Raw genomic sequence first — 17,341 nt, forward strand, 5'->3', positions numbered from 1 at the left:
CATTTCTGTGCGCCTATCTAAAAGTATTTTAAACACCTCTATCGTATCTGCCTCCACCACCACCACTGGCAGCGCGTTACAGACTCCTACCACCCTCTGTGTACAAACTTGCCCCATACATCTCCTTTAAACTTTTGCCACTCGCCTTATAGTTATGCCCTCTAGTGGCCCTTTAATTGGATGAAAGATATATATTTTTAAACGTTAAAATGCAAAGGACAACCACTGCAAGTGTTAGTCATTTAAACCAAATGCCGGCAAGTCGTAGCAAGGCAGCCAGCTACCACGAGGAGAGAAATAATTAAAGCTTAGGAAGGAACTGCAGATGCTGGCTTACACTGAACATATACATTAACTGTTGGAGCAATTCAGCAGGTCTTCTTATCGTGTCCACACATGCTAGATATTGAATTTCAGCCAAAACTGAACACAACTCAGCAATGTCACTGTTCTCTGTGAGGTGCTCAGCTTTGCATTCGTGCTCCAATAGAGGACATCTCAACAGGTGCTCCATGGTTTGTGGTTCAGTGCCACATGTGCAGATGATGTCTTCAGAGTCTATATAACCCCACTTCTTGAGAGTGACTTTACAACGACCAGTACCAGTTGAGGCATTTCCATTCAACCCAGCTTGATTCAGCCCTAGGAGGAAGTTCTTCTTTGGCACTTATGGGCATGGATGTCATTGATGGGCGATTGGCTAGTCTCTCTGCCCATAATGCAACTCTAGTACCTTCAGCTTCAGCATTTGCTTCAACTTCGTTGAGGCAGCTTTTCCAGGACTTTAGCCGACTCTTTGCGGGTTCATGGCCGAATAGAGGATGTTATACATCTGTGGCCTGGCGATGGCGTTCTCTACTGCTTGCTGCACTGCGACGTATCTCCGTTGGCGCTACACCAGATAGTATGTATCGGCTGTCAGTTGATGTTGGTCTAAGACATCCAGTGATAAGGCGGCAGGTTGTATTGATGGCTGGATGTATCTTCTTAGCATGGGCTGATCTTTCCCAGACTGGGCATGCATACTCTGCTGTTGAGTAGCAAAGGGCCAAGGCATTTGATCGTAGAGTGTCATGAATTGTGCCCCATCTTGTTCCAGTAAGTTTGCTGACAATGTTGTTTCTTGCACAGACTTTAGCTTTTGTCTACTCAACATGAGTCTTGAAGGAGAGACAGTGATCTAAGGTGACTCCTAGATATACTGGGTGATCGCAGTTTTCAAGAGGGGTACCAAAGCAAGTGACGTTCAGACGGTGTTTGGCTTCTCGGTTGCACAGATGTGGCTTTGATGGATTTGTACGGAGGTAGTTCTCTTCGAAGTAAGGTGTTAGTTTGTTGAGGGCATTTGAGAGTCGTTCTTCAACAACACTGAAGTCACTGTCTTGGGCAGCTACACCAAGGTCGTCTGCATAGATAAAGCAACATTCAGCAGGTCAGGCAGCATCTCTGGAGGAAAGGAATATGTGACGCTTCGGGTCGAGACATTTCTTCAGACTGGACCCGAAGCGTCACGTACTCCTTCCCTCCAGAGATGCTGCCTGACCCGCTGAGTTACTCCAGCTTTTAGTACCTATTTAATAGTTAATGCTAAGGTAGACACAAAAACCTGGAGAAACTCAGTGGGTCAGACAGCATCTCTGGAGAAAAGAAACAGGTGACGCTTCAGGTCGAGACCCTTCTTCAGACTGAGATTCTGGGGAAAGGGAAACGAGAGTTATAGATGGTGATATAGGGAGATATAGAACAAATAAATGAAAGATATGCACAAAAGTAACAATGATAAAGGAAACAGGCCATTGTTAGCTGTGGGTTAAGTGAAAACGAGTTACAGACAATGAAACTCACCAGGCCGACTGTGAAACTAGGGAAGGATAGGAAGGGAATGCAAGGGTTACTTAAAGTTAGAAAAATCAAAAGTCATACCGCTGGGCTGTAAGCTGCCCAAGCCAAATATGAAGTGTTGCTCCTCCAATTTGCATTGGGCCTCACTCTGACAGTGGAGGAGGCCCAGGACAGAAAGGTCAGTGTGGGAATGGGAATGGGCATTTAAGGTGTTTGGCAACCGGGAGATCAGGTAGGCCCAGGCAGACTGAGAGAAAGTGTTCAGTGAAACGACAGACCAGTCTACAGTACGTTTGGCCTCGTTAATGCTTGTAGTTGATAACTTTTCATTGCCATGTTGATTTCAGCCCGCAAGGTACCATAAGGAAGCTGGGCTTTGCTCCGAGCTGCCCTGGCTTGACACTGGCAAGCTCAGCCAGATGGCAGCAATATCAAGGAGATACAGTAAATCCTCATTTTAACAGACCTCTTTATAATGGAAGGTAGACACAAAATGCTGGAGTAACTCAGCAGGCCAGGCAGCACTGACCTGCTGAGTTACTCCAGCATTTTGTGAATACATACCTTCGATTTGTACCAGCATCTGCAGTTATTTTCTTACACTCTTTATAATGGAAGGTAGACACAAAATGCTGGAGTAACTCAGCGGGTCAGGCAGCATCTCTGGAGAGAAGGAATGGGTAACGTTTCGGGTTGAGACCCTTCTTCAGATTTCTAACGGATTTCGGTTCTGGCAGATGAACCTGCCACCCTCACCAGCACCCCGGCATCACCACCACCACCGCAGACCCTTACCGGCAATCCGGCCGCCCGCAACCACTCACTACTCCTACACAGAGTGTGGTGGGGGTATGGATCGAGCTACCAGAGGAGGTAGTTGAGGCAGGTAGTATAGCAACATTTAAAAGACATTTGGACTGGTACACAAATAGGAAAGGTTTAGAGGGATATGGACCAAACGCACGCAGATGGGTCAGGCATAGATAGGCATCTTGGTCGGCGTGGACAAGTTGGGCAGCAGGGCCTGTTTCCATGCTGTATGACTCAATGGAGGAAACAAAGCACAGCACAGTGAGAGAACAAGGAAGCAAGAAACAAGGAGCTACAGATTCTGGTTTACAAAAAAACACAACGTGCTGGCGTAACTCAGCGGGTGAGGCAGCATCTCTGGAGAACATGGACAGGTGGCGTTTCAGGTCGGGACCCTTCTTCAGACTGACCGTGGCGAGGGCTCGAAAGCTGGAAGAGAGGAGGGGCAGGGCAAAGTCTGGCGAGTGATAGGTGGATATGTGAGGGGGTGTGTTGATTGGCAGATGGATGGGCCAGGGGTAGGTCCAACCCCTAGTGGAAGGCAGGAGGAAGATTGTGGTGCCAATACAGTTTCATTGCTATATGTACCAACACAGAACAATGAACTCCTTACTGTTGCAGCCTGTAAACGCAATGAAACAGTCAAGCTGAGGGGCGGGGGAAGAGCTGGAGCGTTTATAAGGTAAGCGGTTGCAGTTCTTTCCCTTTCGGTGTCAAAAGAGCGGGCGATAATGAAAGGAGAGCGATTGGCTGCAGTGGTTAACAATAGTGTACGAAGGAACAGCAGATGATGGCTTAAACCAAAGAGAGACACTAAATGCTGGAGTAACTCAACGGGACGGGCAGCATCTCTGGAGAGAAGGAATGGGTGACGTTTCGGGTCGAGACCCTTCTTCAGACTGTTATTGGCTTGTGTAAAGTGAAATCACACTAATGTCAAAATATAATAGAGTTTATCACAGAAACACGGGTTATTACCGCCCTGGGACTCGTTTTATTACTGCCATGGGGCAGGTTTATTGCTCCCTCGGGACACTGTTTATTGCTGCCCACTGACACGGTTCATTACTCCCTCGGGACACTTTATTGCTGCCCACTGACACGGTTTAATGCTGACCGGGGACAGGTTTATTACTCCCGAGAAACACGGTTTATTACTCCCGAGAAACACGGTTTATTACTCCCTAGGGACACGGTTTATTGCTGCCCACTGACACGGTTTAATGCTGCCTGGGGACAGGTTTATTACTCCCTAGGGACATGGTTTATTGCTGCCCATTGACACGGTTTATTACTCCCTATGGACAGGTTTATTACTCCTCGGGTTACGGTTTATTGCTGCCTAGGGACAGGTTTATTACTCCCTAGGGACAGGTTTATTACTCCCTAGGGACAGGTTTATTACTCCCTAGGGACAGGTTTATTACACCCTAGGGACACGGTTTATTACTCCCTAGGGACAGGTTTATTACTTCCTAAGGACAGTTTTATTACTTCCTAAGGACAGTTTTATTGGCGGCGGCACCGACACCCGGCGATACCCGGACCCCGGGTAACTGTCCCTAGGGACAGGTTTATTGCTGCCCATTGACACGGTTTATTACTCCCTAGGGACAAGTTTATTATTCCCTAGGGACACGTTTATTGCTGCCCATTGACACGGTTTATTACTCCCTAGGGACAGGTTTATTACTCCCTAGGGACAGGTTTATTACCGCCCATGCACAGGTTTATTACTCCCTAGGGACAGGTTTATTACTGCCCAGGAAAAGGTTTATTGCTCCCTTGGGACAGGTTTATTACTCCCTAGGGACAGGTTTATTGCTGCCTACGGACAGGTTTATTGCTGCCTACGGACAGGTTTATTACTTCCAAAGGACAAGTTTATTACTCCCTAGGGACAGGTTTATTGCTGCCCATTGACACGGTTTATTGCTGCCCATTGACACGGTTTATTACTCCCTAGGGACAGGTTTATTGCTGCCCATTGACACGGTTTATTACTCCTTAGGGACAGGTTTATTGCTGCCCAGGGACACAGTTTATTCCCGCCCAGAGACACGGTTTGTGGACGGTGCGAAGTAGAACCATCTACAATTAGCGGCAATGTGCAACAGCGCGACTCCCCGCATTCACATCCTTCTTGCTTTCAATAACGCTGGGATTAGCGACACCGCTCTCTCCGTGTGCGGGAGGAGGGGGTCTGACAATCTCCGACCGTCCCCAGCCCCAGCACCGGGAGCGGCACCGGGAGCGGGCGGGTCCGGAGCAGAGCAGAGCCCCGGGTGCCGGAGGAGGAGGAGCGGCTCTGGGCAGCGAGTGTGGAGGGAGCGGTCCACGCTTCAGGTCGGGACCCCCCCTGTATCCGCACCTCCCGCCCGCTCCCTGGACCTCTGCCCCGGGCACCACTGCCCGCCTCCCCGGCTGCGACCACCCCCGGGGCGGGGAGCGGGGCCAAGCCGGGTCGCGGGGGTCTGCGGGTGAAACGTTACCGGGAGCGCCGGCGGGAAGCTCGGCGACACCGCCAGAGAAACGCCGCTGCCCGGCTGTGTCCGCACCGTCCGAGCCCCGACCCCCGCTCCGGTTAGTGGGCACCGACGGCACCGACACCCGGCGACACCCGGAGACACCCGGACCCCGGGTAACTGAGGCACCCGGTCCCAGCGGCCGAGCGGAGCCGCTCACACCCGCAACACCCTCCACAGACCCGGAGTATCAACGAGGTCCGGGTCTGGGTCGGGACCGGGTCTGGGTCTGGGTCGGGACCGGGTCTGGGTCTGGGTCTGGGTCTGGGTCTGGGTCTGGGTCTGGGTCGGGACTGGGTCTGGGTCGGGACCGGGACCGGATCTGGGTCTGTGTCTGGGTCTGGACCGGGTCTGGGTCGGGACTGGGTCGGGTCTGGGTCGGGTATGGGTCGGGTATGGGTCGGGACCGGGTCTGTGTCTGGGTCTGGACCGGGTCTGGGTCGGGACTGGGTCCGGGTCGGGACCGGGTCTGTGTCTGCGTCGGGTCCGGGTCCGGGTCTGGGTCGGGACCGGGTCGGGACCGGGTCTCTCCTGTTGCGGCACCGGGTCTCGATCTTGTGAACATGTTTTTCCTCTTCTGATTAATCCCCGGATCCCGACCAAAGTTGTCCTGAGTTCGGTGACCGTCACTCGGAGCCGGCCGGGTTGCCAGCCTGGCGTGTGGGGTTGCCAGCCTGGCGTGTAGGGTTGCTAGCCCGGTGTGTGGGGTTGCCAGCCTGGCGTGTGGGGTTGCCAGCCTGGCGTGTGGGGTTGGTAGCCCGGTGTGTGGGGTTGGTAGCATGGTGTGTGGGGTTGCCAGCCTGGTGTGTGGGGTTGCCAGCCTGGTGTGTGGGGTTGCCAGCCTGGCGTGTGGGGTTGCCAGTCTGGTGTGGGGTTGGTAGCCCGGTGTGTGGGGTTGCTAGCCCGGTGTGTGGGGTTGCCAGCCTGGTGTGTGGGGTTGCCAGCCTGGTGTGTGGGGTTGCTAGCCCGGTGTGTGGGGTTGCCAGTCTGGTGTGGGGTTGGTAACCCGCAGGTGGGATTGGCGAGACATTGACAGTTTCCAAGTGCAGAGTTCCAGCAGCGTTCCTCTCCATCCCCGCCCGAACCGCATCCGTGATACATTCTCCTACTGAATGAAAGTTGTAAACTGTCATGTTGTTCCGTTTCAGACGCATCTAGGTAAAGTCTGGAGGGATGTCGGGCGGTGTGGAAAGGGTCTGTCACCGATGTATCGCAAGAATCGCCAGCAATGGTGAGCAGTGGCCTCGGTATTCGCTGTCCACTTTCCGCGTTAGCGGTCAAAGCGCGGAGCGGACCATAACGCGGGATGGACGGAGACAGGGTGCACACGTTCTCGGTCTTGCAATCCCGGCGACAGGGCCCGACCTCAGGAATGTCTGACCTCGGGCTCATTCACGGCGTGTTCACATCTCCAGCGCTGGGTGGTGAAGACACGACTTTATGTAGACATGAAGCGGACAGAATAATCGAGCCGGTCCAAATACTCTCCTTAGGGTTCTAACTAAGTTCCGCAGAGTCTGGTGGAAGTTACTGGGTCACCAAACTTGTGCTGTGACCGGCTGCTTGGGGCAACCACCAAAATGCATGGATATCACACACAAATGGTAGATCCATGGAAATGTGGATCCATGGAGATGGGGGTCCATGGAGATGGAGATTCATGGAGATGGAAATACACGTTGCAGTAGAGCCAGCGTATCCAACAAATCATCCGCCAACACTTCCGTCACCTACAACGGGACCCCACCACTGGCCACATCTTCCCATCCCCTCCCCTCTCTGCGTTCCGCAGAGACCGTTCCCTCCGTAACTCCCTGGCCCACTTGTCCCTTCCTACCCAAACCACCCCAACCCCGGGCACTTTCCCCTGCAACCTCACGAGATGCAACATTTGTCCCTTTACCTCCCCCCTCAACTCCATCCAAGGACCCAAACAGTCTTTCCAGGTGAGACGGAGGTTCACCTGCACCTCCTCCAACCTCATCTATTGCATCCGCTGCTCTAGATGTCAACTTATTTACATCGGCGAAACCAAGCGCAGGCTCGGCGATCGCTTCGCTCAACACCTGCGCTCAGTCCGCGTTGGCCAAACTGGTTTCCCGGTGGCCGAGCACTTCAACTCCCCCTCCCACTCCCAGTCTGACCTTTCTGTCATGGGCCTCCTCCAGTGCCATAGTGAGGCCCACCAGAAATTGGAGGAACAGCACCTCATATTTCGCCTGGGCAGCTTGCAGCCCAGTGGTATGAACATCGACTTCTCCAACTTTAGATAGTTCCTCTGTCCCTCTCTTCCCCTCCTCCTTCCCAGATCTCCCTCTATCTTCCTGTCTCCACCTATATCCTTTCTTTGTCCCGCCCCCCTGACATCAATCTGAAGAAGGGTCTCGACCCGAAACGTCACCCATTCCTTCTCTCCCGAGATGCTGCCTGACCTGCTGAGTTACTCCAGCATTTTGTGAATAAATACCTTCAATGTTGTAGTAGATCAATGGAGATGAACATCTATGTTAGACACGAAATGCTTGAGTAACTCAGCGTGTCGAGCAGCATCTCGGAATTGAAGGAATGGGTGACGTATCGGGTCGAGACCCTTCAGTCTGAAACAGGGTCTCGACCCGAAACGTCACACCTCCTTCTCTCCCGAGATGCTGCCTGACCCGCTGAGTTACCCCAGCATTTTGTGTCTACCTTCGATTTAAACCAGCATCTGCAGTTTTTTTTCCTGTAGATCCATGTTGTAGATCCATGTTGTGGATCCATGGAGATGTAGATCTATGGAGATGTGGATCAATGGATGTGGAGACTCATGGATGTGGAGATCTATGATGTAGATCAATGGAGATGGTCTCTGCGAGTAAGTTTGGGTTCAGACACTAGATACAACTTGCTGTAAGTTTAGATAATTACCTCTGGTGTATTCACTGTAACAGCACACAGTTTGTGGGTGCAGTGTCATTTTATAAGGCACTAGAGGTTCATGTGAATTCCTTTGCCGACCTGCCATAAACCGATAAGACAAAGGCACTGCAGGTCAGGTGTTAAAGCAACTGATGCTCAGAAAAAAAGACACACAGTGCTGGAGTAACTCAGCAGATCAGGCAGCATCTCTGGAGAACATGGATAGGTAACATTTTGGATTGGGACCCTTCTCCAGTCTGTTCTCCAGAGATGTCACCTGACCCGCTGAGTTACTACAGGACTCTGTGACTTATTTTATAAGCACAATCTGCAGTTTTTTGTGATACAAATACAAAGACAGATATAGTGAGGGCCACCGAGTCCGCTCCGACCGGCGATCCCCACACACGAATGCTGTCCTACACACACTATGGACAACTGACAATTAAACCTCCCCCCTCCCTCCCTAGGAGATAGATTTAAACTTTAAAATGTGAATAACTTAAAAAATATAATACCAATTTCAATTAAATTATAGGAAGGATGTCGACAAAATGGAGAGGGTACAGAGGAGATTTACTAGAATGTTGCCTGGGTTTCAGCACTTAGGCTACAGAGAGAGGTTGAATAGGTTGGGTCTTTATTCTTTGGAGCGTAGAAGGTTGAGGGGGGACTTGATAGAGGTTTTTAAAATTTTGAGAGGGACGGACAGAGTTGACGTGGGTAGGCTTTTCCCTTTGAGAGTGGGGAAGATTCCAACAAGGGGACATAGCTTCAGAATTGAGGGACAAAGGTTTAGGGGTAACATGAGGGGGAACTTCTTTACTCAGAGGGTTGTGGCTGTATGGAATGGGCTTCCGGTGGAAGTGGTGGAGGCTGGCTCGATTTTATTATTTAAGAGTAAATTGGATAGGTATATGGATAGGAGGGGATTGGAGGGTTATGGTCTGAGTGCAGGTAGATGAGACTAGGTCAGGGAGAATGGTCGGCGTGGACTGGTAGGGCCGGACAGGCCTGTTTCCATGCTGTAGTTGTTATATGTTATATGTTATGTTAAACTTCTTCCATTAGCACCAAAGGGACGACGGTCAGTAAGGTGGGCCTGAAATTGTCGCGCTATCGTGTACTGCTTTGGCTGTAGTTCAAGAACAAACAAACAAACAAACGAGAGTTTTAGTATATAGATGGGCCGAATGCGGGCAGGTGCGACTCATGTAGATTGGGGCATCGTGGTCGGTATGGACGAGTTGGGCCGAAGGGCCTGTTGCCGTGTCGTTTGACTCCATCAGACGTAACGCAGACAGCAGCAGAATGAAGCGAGAGGCTTCGATAATGAGAACATGGTCGATGCATTAAAAGATTCACTGAGTAACCATGGAAATAGTGATTTGGACACACAGGATTGTGAGTTTCTCTCTGACTGAAAACAGAATGAAACACAAACGTGAGGAATCTCTCAGGTGTGGGGCCAATCTGGTTGTGTGCTGTCTCTGGGTGAGATTGTGGTTTTAGATCAGAACTGTGCCCAGCTAATTATTTTCCTTATCTGCAGAAATGTTGCCTGACCCGCTGAGTTACTCCAGCATTTTATGTCTATCTTTGGTGTAAACCAGCATCTACAGTTCCTTCCTGCACATTTTGTGTGCCCAGCTAAATATTGATATGAAGAGAGAAAGGTGTATCAGCTTGATAAATACTTTCAATGATTTATATTCCAAATTTGTGTTCTGAAAGATGCCAGTAAACTGAAATGGGTGCAGAGAAGATATACGAGGATGTTGCCAGGACTTGAGGGCATGCATGAGCTACAGGGAGAGGTTGGGTAGGCTAGGACTTTATTTCTTGGAGTGCAGGAGGATGAGGGGTGATCTTATGGAGGTGTGTAAAATCATGAGCGGAATAGAAAGGGTGAATGCACAGATCTTTCAACCCAGAGTAGAGGAATCAAGAACCAGAAGACATTGGTTTAAGGTGAGAGGGGAAAGATCTAATAGAAATTTGAGGGACAACTTTTCACATAGAGGGTGGTGGGTATATAGAACGAGCTACCAGAGGAGGTAGTTGAGGCAGGGACGACAACAGCATTTAATAGACGTTTGAACAGGCATATGAATAAAGAAAGTTTAAACGGATGTCGGCCAAATGTGGGCAGGTGGGATCAGCTGAGATTGGGCAACCTGTTGGCATGGACAGTTGGGCTGAAGGAACTGTTTCTATGCTGTATGAGTCTGTAACTCGAACACGCCTAACTTATTTTGCAAGAATGCAGAGAATGTTTTTGCAGTCTCATTAGGCGGTAGATTAAACCTTCCCCACTCAGTGGGAACCACACAGGTGTGTGGGCTGTTCAAATGAGCCCAGTGATGTCTCCACTGATTCACTGATTTAATCTAGACACAAAATGCTGGAGTAACTCAGCGGGACAGGCAGCATCTCTGGAGAGAAGGAATGGGCGACATTTTGGGTCGAGATGAAGGGTCTCGACCTGAAACGTCACCCATTACTTCTCTCAAGAGATGCTGCTTGTCCTGCTGAGTTACTCCAACATTTTGTGTCTATGTTCGGTTCAAACCAGCATCTGCAGTTTCTTCCGACACTGATTCCTCAGAGTTGGTGACCACTGCCCTCCATCATCAGACCAGGCTCACAATGTTTCTCACTCTTGCTCAGTCCATGAAATCTGATCAGATTCATGATCTGATTATATGCATTATGGGGAAAATAAATCTTCAAAGTGTTAACAATCCAACGGTCTTCTTTGTACATCCTCATCAAGAGTGTTTAATTGTCATATTGTGGCGCGGCGATAAGCCCGAAATGAAGGAGAGGAGCCAGGTGTTTCAGGAGGATTTTTATTTGCTGTACCAGCAATGAAACAATGAAATTCCTACCCCCTGCAGCTTCATAGGCCTGTAAACATAATAGCACACAGATAAATGGATTAACAGTATTACTAGGCAACCAGTAAAGCTAAGTAATCAGTAATAGTAGGTAAGAAGTAATGTTAGGTAGCCAGTAATACTCAGTAACCAGTAATACTCAGTAGCCAGTAATACTCAGTAGCCAATAATACTCGGTACTCAGTAATACTCGGTACTCAGTAATACTCAGTAATACTCGGTAGGCAGTAATACTAGGTAGACAGTAATACTAGGTAGACAGTAATCGTAAGTAGACAGTAATACTCAGTAGACAGTAATACTCAGTAGACAGTAATACTCAGTAGACAGTAATATTAGGTAGCCAGTAATACTAAGCAGACAGTAATACTAGGTAGCCAGTAATACTCAGTAGCCAGTAAATACTAAGTAGACAGTAATACTAGGTAGACAGTAATACTAGGTAGACAGTAATACTAAGTAGACAGTAATACTCAGTAGCCAGTAATACTATGTAGACAGTAGAGAGGTGATAGCCAAGTTACAGTGAGGGAGGGATAGACAGTGAGGGTGTGGTGGGTAGACAGTGAGGGTGTGGTGGGTAGACAGTGAGGGTGTGGTGGGTAGACAGTGAAGTAGACACTAGTGGGTAGACAGTGAGGGTGTGGAGGGTAGACAGTGAGGGTGTGGAGGGTAGACAGTGAGGATATCGAGGGGTGGACGGTGAAGTAGACACTGGTGGGTAGGTGAGAGAAGAGGGGAACTAAAGAACCATTTGTGTTTATACGGCCAGTCTGGATGATGATGGAGGTTGTGACCGTCTGCCTCCTATTGAAACCTGGTTCAAGTATGGACTTTGCAGGCTCGCCTGCTGGATGTTGAGTTGACCAATGAAGCAGACCTCACCATTCTTCATTGCCTGCGCAGTTTATTTCTTGTATATTAAAGCAAAGAGTTGTCATCTTGTTTCTATTGTCCACAGCTTGCTTTATCTTTGGTCTGCTGGCCTTCCTTGCTCTGCCTCTCACAATGGCTTTTGTCGGTAAGAAAATGTATTTCTTTTAAAGAAAGTATATATTTTATACATATTTTATACAGTTAGCCTTGGTATTATGTATGTAAGCTTTACCTTATTTTAGTTAACTTTATGGTAGTTGTTTGTATTTTAATAACAAACTGCTGTTTTTCTGACCGCCCGCAATTCAAAACTGTGGTTATTTGTGTGAAATGTGAAAATGCACACCTCCAGATTCAGGGACAGTTTCTTCCCAGCAGTTATCAGGCAGCTGGATCATCCAACCACAACTAGAGAGTAGTGTTGAACTACTATCTACCTCTTTGATGACCCTCGGACTTTCCTTGATCGGACATTGCTGGCTTTATCTTGCACTAAAAGTTATTCCTTTATCATGTATCTATACACTGTAAATGGCTCGATTGTAATCATGTATTGTCTTTCTGCTGACTGGTTAGCACGCAACAAAAGCTTTTCACTGTACCTCAGTACACGCGACAATAAACTAACCTAACTAAACTACTGTTACTAACTTGGTTTCAGGAACTGCAGATGCTGGAATCTTGACCAAAATATAAAATGCTGGAGGAACTCAGTAGGTCAAGCAGCATCTATGGAGGGCATGGAGAGACAGATTTAGAGACGGATTGTGATCAGCCTAAGGAAGGGTCCCGATTTGAAATATTTGAAAAACTGCTGATGTTTCTGAGGAAAATATAGTTCATAATTCATAGGAGCAGATGTAGGCCATTTGGACCATCAAGTCTACTCTGCCATTATTGTAGACTTCTCATGGCTGGTCTATCTATCCCTGTTCTCCCCATACCCTCTGACACCAGTACTAATCATAGAACATGTGAAACAATCCATTAATTCGGAGTCCATGGAATGAAGGAGGGTCCTGACAAAACGTCACCTATCCATGTCCTCCACAGATGCAGCCTGACCCGCTGAGTTACTCCAGCACTTTGTCTTTTCTCTATTAATCCAAACCTTGTTAGTGATGCAGATCCCTTTCTCTGCTGCTCCCATGTTGAGACCAGTGAGACCAGTGAGACCCTGGAGCAGCATTGTTGTGCCTGACCATGGTGGGACTTCGTGTAAGAAAATAACCGCCGGTACAAATCGAAGGTATCACAAAATGCTGGAGTAACTCAGCAGGTCAGGCAGCATCTTGGAGAGAAGGAATGGGTGACGTTTCAGTCTGAAGAAGGGTGTCGACCCGAAACGTCACCCATTCATTCTCTCCAAGATGCTGCCTGGTCTGCTGAGTTACTCCAGCATTTTGTGATACCTTCGATGGTGGGACTTCAGTTCATGTGCCTCTCCAGATCCATATCCATTTCCCCAATCACTTCAGAGTATCTTTGAGGTATTTCTATATTTTATCTTGAATTTATTTTGTGAGCGGAGTTTAAGTTTTCTCATAGAGTCACACAGCACGGAAACAGGCCCTTTGGCCCAGGTTGTCCACGCTGACCAACATGCCCCATGTACACTAGTCCCACCTGCCTGCATTTGGCACACATCCTTCCAAACCTTTCCTACCCATAATCCCTGTGTATTTTTTGGTCATATATCAACACTTGGCAGAATTCCAAACTGGACAACTCTTAAAATTCTCGCTCTGACTGCATTACCACAATTTCAGCCTCGATGGTGAATATTAATCAATGCAAGAAACGGCACCCACTCGGAAGCTCGCAACTCACCGGTCCAGGTCTTCGCTCATGGTCTCTGTCCCCATTGTGTGTTGTAGGGATGAAGTTTCTGGACAGCTGCCCCATTCAGCCGCTGATCCCCTTGTATCTGCTCGTGGGAGGAATTATCGGCAGTCTGAAGGTATGTTGTACAACCAGTAAATCTATAACTGGACGAAATATGTGAAGTGACAGAGCTGTACAACATGGGAACAGGCCCTTCGGCCCACCTTATCCATGACGACCAAGGCTCATGCCATTTACCAGCCTTTGGCCCATAGCCCCCTAAACCCTTCCTTTCCATATATCTGTCCAAATGCCTTTTAAAATCATAATTGTATCCGCTTCTATAACTTCCACTAGTAGCTCATTCCAGATACAGACTACCCTCTGAGTGATTATTCACAAAATGCTGGAGTAACTCAGCAGGTCAGGCAGCATCTCAGGAGAGAAGGAATGGCTGACGTTTCGGGTCGAGACCCTTCTTCAACATGCACCCTCTGAGTGAAAATGTTATCCCCGAGGACCCTCTTAAATCTCCCCCCTCTCACCTTCTGCCTGATCCCTCTGGTCCAATACCACGTACAGTTTTGGCGTGAGTCTGCTGCCTCCATCTGTTTCCTGTATTCGGATGGATCAGTCAGAATTGAACGTAAAGATCAAAGTGTGCGACCAAGGAGGAGGGAGAGGGAGAGGGATGATCCATCTGAGCAAGTCCCAGTCCGGGCTGGATAATAATGGGGTCACTACTCACCTGCTTTAGGGAGCTCGTTGCCAGAACATTCACTCGGGAAAACGTGAAATCAAAGACTTGTCCAACCCCGGTCATTCCTCCCTCTACCCGCTCCCGTTCGGCAGAAGGTACAGAAGCCTGAAAGCACGCATCCCCACCAGACTCAGGGACAGCTTCTTCCCCTCTGTTATCAGGCTTCTGAACGGTCCTTCCATAAGCTGGGGTACTGCCCGCTTCACCTCCACTCCATTGTGGACATTGGACTTTGTCTCTGGAACTGATGCGCTACAATGCTGAGAACTATATTCTGCACTCTGTATCTTCCCCTTTGCTCTACCTATTGTACTCGGGTTTGTCTTGATTGTATTTATGTATAGTATCATCTGATCTGATGGGATAGCATGGAAAAACAATGCTGTTCACTGTAGCTCAGTTAGGTGAGAATAATAAACCTGGACCTGCCCCCTTTGACCCTGTGTCCTGTCCTGCTTGACCACACAGGTCTCCCTCCTCCTGCACGACTCCACCAAGATGAGGCATCTCCTCAACAAGTCGGTGATGATCGGCGATGATGATGAGGACGAGTATCCGTGGCGACAGAATCTTCACCGCTACTACATCCACGTCACTCTCAGCCTCTTCCTCTTCGTCTGGTTCATCCTCGGCAACTACTGGGTCTTCTCCGAGTTTCTCCCCAACTTCATCCCGCCCTTCCACCGGCCGCAGGACTACTGCGACAAGACGGTGTACGTGTTCTCTGTGGCAGTCCTGGCCATCAGCCACATGGTCCTGGCCCTTCTCATTCTCTGCACCTGCTGCATCTACTCCTTCTCAAGACCAGGCGAGGATGCGGAGGAGGAGGGGGAGGATTGAGGGGCAGGCTGGACGCGGGGAGTGCCCATTCGGAAGCAGCGGTCCGCACCTCACAACCAGCCTGACTCGTCCTGCCCATTCCAGGCCTGACCAGCAGTAACTCTCTCTAATGTGCATGTTGCACGCCTTTTCTTGGTGAGGAGGTGGGGTTGGACCCTCAGCTCTCTGTGCTGCTCCCCCCCCCTCCCCATGCCTGTCTGAAGCTTGTTGCCGTTGTGATTACATGCTGCTCCTGTATCTTCAGTGACCGCTTCAAATGGAGTCCAGGAACAGGGGGACCATCTGAACTATGAGTAGACTATGTATGGCACGGTTGCTCAGGACATGGGCTGTGGTTTATATCAGTTTGCAGGGGGATTCTGAGCCCCGCTACTAGTAATTCAAAGAAGTTAACACTTCCTAAATTCCCCGCTGCAGTACGCTGGTCTAAAAGACCCCCCCCCCCCCCCCCCCCGAAACCCCTGACCAGTTAAACAGTTTGTCAGTCAGCCAGCTAGTGACCTCTCTGTAGTTTCAACAGTGGATCTCTTGCTGCTGGGCCGGCAGGTGATCGGATCAGGACCTGGTGACTTGGAGACACCGCATAGAGCCCACTGTATCTGCCTCTTAGACCTGATGTGAGACAGAAGCCCCATCTGGCCCTCCCACTGATAGGGGGAGACGCTGCGGCTTTGTGTTATTGGGCAGTGGCTGTCCTGCCCACAATCCGCCCGCCCTCATTGTCCCTGGGGGAGCATCACGTTGCTTCTCGCTTGGTCTGACAGGCTGCCCTGACATGATACGTTACAACTTCATTTATCCCCGAGGGAAATCCGCCTGTCACTAGTCAAAAGACATGCAAGGCATTGAGTGTGTCATGTGCATTACAATAACTCCCATGTTGCGGTCTGTCAGACACATCCTCATGACCCCTGGATCATTCTGGACATTCTGAAATACGTTACAGAAACTCAAACCTCCTTACTCCCGAAGCTTAATGTTTGCTTCATCTTGATAAGTTCATGGATCCATATCTACATTCGAGGTGCAATATAAACATTGCCTCTGGTTGAGGAGTTGTGATTGGCCATGTAACCTTGCAGCTTAGGGTGCAAGATAATGTGCTGGAGCAGATGCATGTTATTAATTCTCGGTGTGTGGATGTCGCTGGCAATGCCAGCACCCAATGCCAGCACCCAATGCCCAGCACCCAATGCCCAGCACCCAATGCCCAGCACCCAATGCCCAGCACCCAATGCCCAGCACCCAATGCCCAGCACCCAATGCCCAGCACCCAATGCCCAGCACCCAATGCCCAGCACCCAATGCCCAGCACCCAATGCCCAGCACCCAATGCCCAGCACCCAATGCCAACACCCAATGCCCAGCACCCAATGCCCAGCACCCAATGCCCAGCACCCAATGCCCAGCACCCAATGCCCAGCACCCAATGCCCAGCACCCAATGCCCAGCACCCAATGCCCAGCACCCAATGCCAGCACCCAATGTCAACACTCAATGCCCAGCACTCAATGCCCAGCACTCAATGCCAGCACCCAATGCCAGCACCCAATGTCAACACTCAATGCCCAGCCCTCAATGCCCAGCACCCACTGCCCAGCACCCAATGCCCAGCACCCAATGCCCAGCACTCAATGCCCAGCACTCAATGCCCAGCACCCAATGCCCAGCACCCAATGCCAGCACCCAATGCCAACACTCAATGCCCAGCACCCAATGCCAGCACCCAATGCCAACACCCAATGCCCAGCACCCAATGCCCAGCACTCAATGCCCAGCACTCAATGCCCAGCACCCAATGCCCAGCACCCAATGCCAACACCCAATGCCAACACCCAATGCCCAGCACCCAATGCCCAGCACCCAATGCCCAGCACCCAATGCCAACACTCAATGCCCAGCACTCAATGCCCAGCACCCAATGCCAACACTCAATGCCAGCACCCAATGCCAGCACCCAAAGCCAACACCCAATGCCCAGCACCCAATGCCCAGCACCCAATGCCAACACCCAATGCCCAGCACCCAATGCCCAGCACCCAATGCCAACACCCAATGCCCAGCAC

General features: G+C 49.9%; 1 protein-coding gene across 6 annotated transcripts; it reads left to right on the forward strand.

Annotated features, from left to right (window-relative positions):
• The first annotated feature begins 3,207 nt into the window (after positions 1 to 3,207).
• On the forward strand, positions 3,208 to 16,522 carry LOC144595609 (transmembrane protein 272-like). 6 transcript variants are annotated; one of them, XM_078403184.1, is made up of 5 exons: positions 3,208 to 3,334; positions 6,326 to 6,408; positions 11,937 to 11,996; positions 13,729 to 13,811; positions 14,904 to 16,522. In XM_078403184.1, the coding sequence occupies exons 2-5, from the start codon at positions 6,351 to 6,353 to the stop codon at positions 15,273 to 15,275; spliced, it is 573 nt and encodes a 190-aa protein (XP_078259310.1). In that variant the 5' UTR covers positions 3,208 to 3,334; positions 6,326 to 6,350; the 3' UTR covers positions 15,276 to 16,522. The 6 variants fall into 6 exon arrangements, with proteins under 6 accessions (XP_078259310.1, XP_078259316.1, XP_078259312.1 ...); XM_078403186.1 differs by lacking the exon at positions 3,208 to 3,334 and adding an exon at positions 4,811 to 5,235; XM_078403185.1 differs by lacking the exon at positions 3,208 to 3,334 and adding an exon at positions 4,811 to 4,998.
• The last annotated feature ends 819 nt before the right edge of the window (positions 16,523 to 17,341 follow it).

This window comes from Rhinoraja longicauda, chromosome 7 (genome assembly GCF_053455715.1).
Source record: "Rhinoraja longicauda isolate Sanriku21f chromosome 7, sRhiLon1.1, whole genome shotgun sequence".
In the NCBI taxonomy this organism is placed as follows: Eukaryota; Metazoa; Chordata; class Chondrichthyes; order Rajiformes; family Arhynchobatidae; genus Rhinoraja; species Rhinoraja longicauda.

What these genes read in the sequence shown, in the direction of transcription:
- LOC144595609 (XM_078403184.1), top strand. Translation starts at nt 6,351, where the DNA reads ATGTCGGGCGGTGTGGAAAGGGTCTGTCACCGATGTATCGCAAGAATC. An exon ending in CGCAAGAATCGCCAGCAATG is followed by an intron (nt 6,409 to 11,936) that starts GTGAGCAGTGGC and finishes TATTGTCCACAG; the next exon opens with CTTGCTTTATCTTTGGTCTG. An exon ending in GAATTATCGGCAGTCTGAAG is followed by an intron (nt 13,812 to 14,903) that starts GTATGTTGTACA and finishes TTGACCACACAG; the next exon opens with GTCTCCCTCCTCCTGCACGA.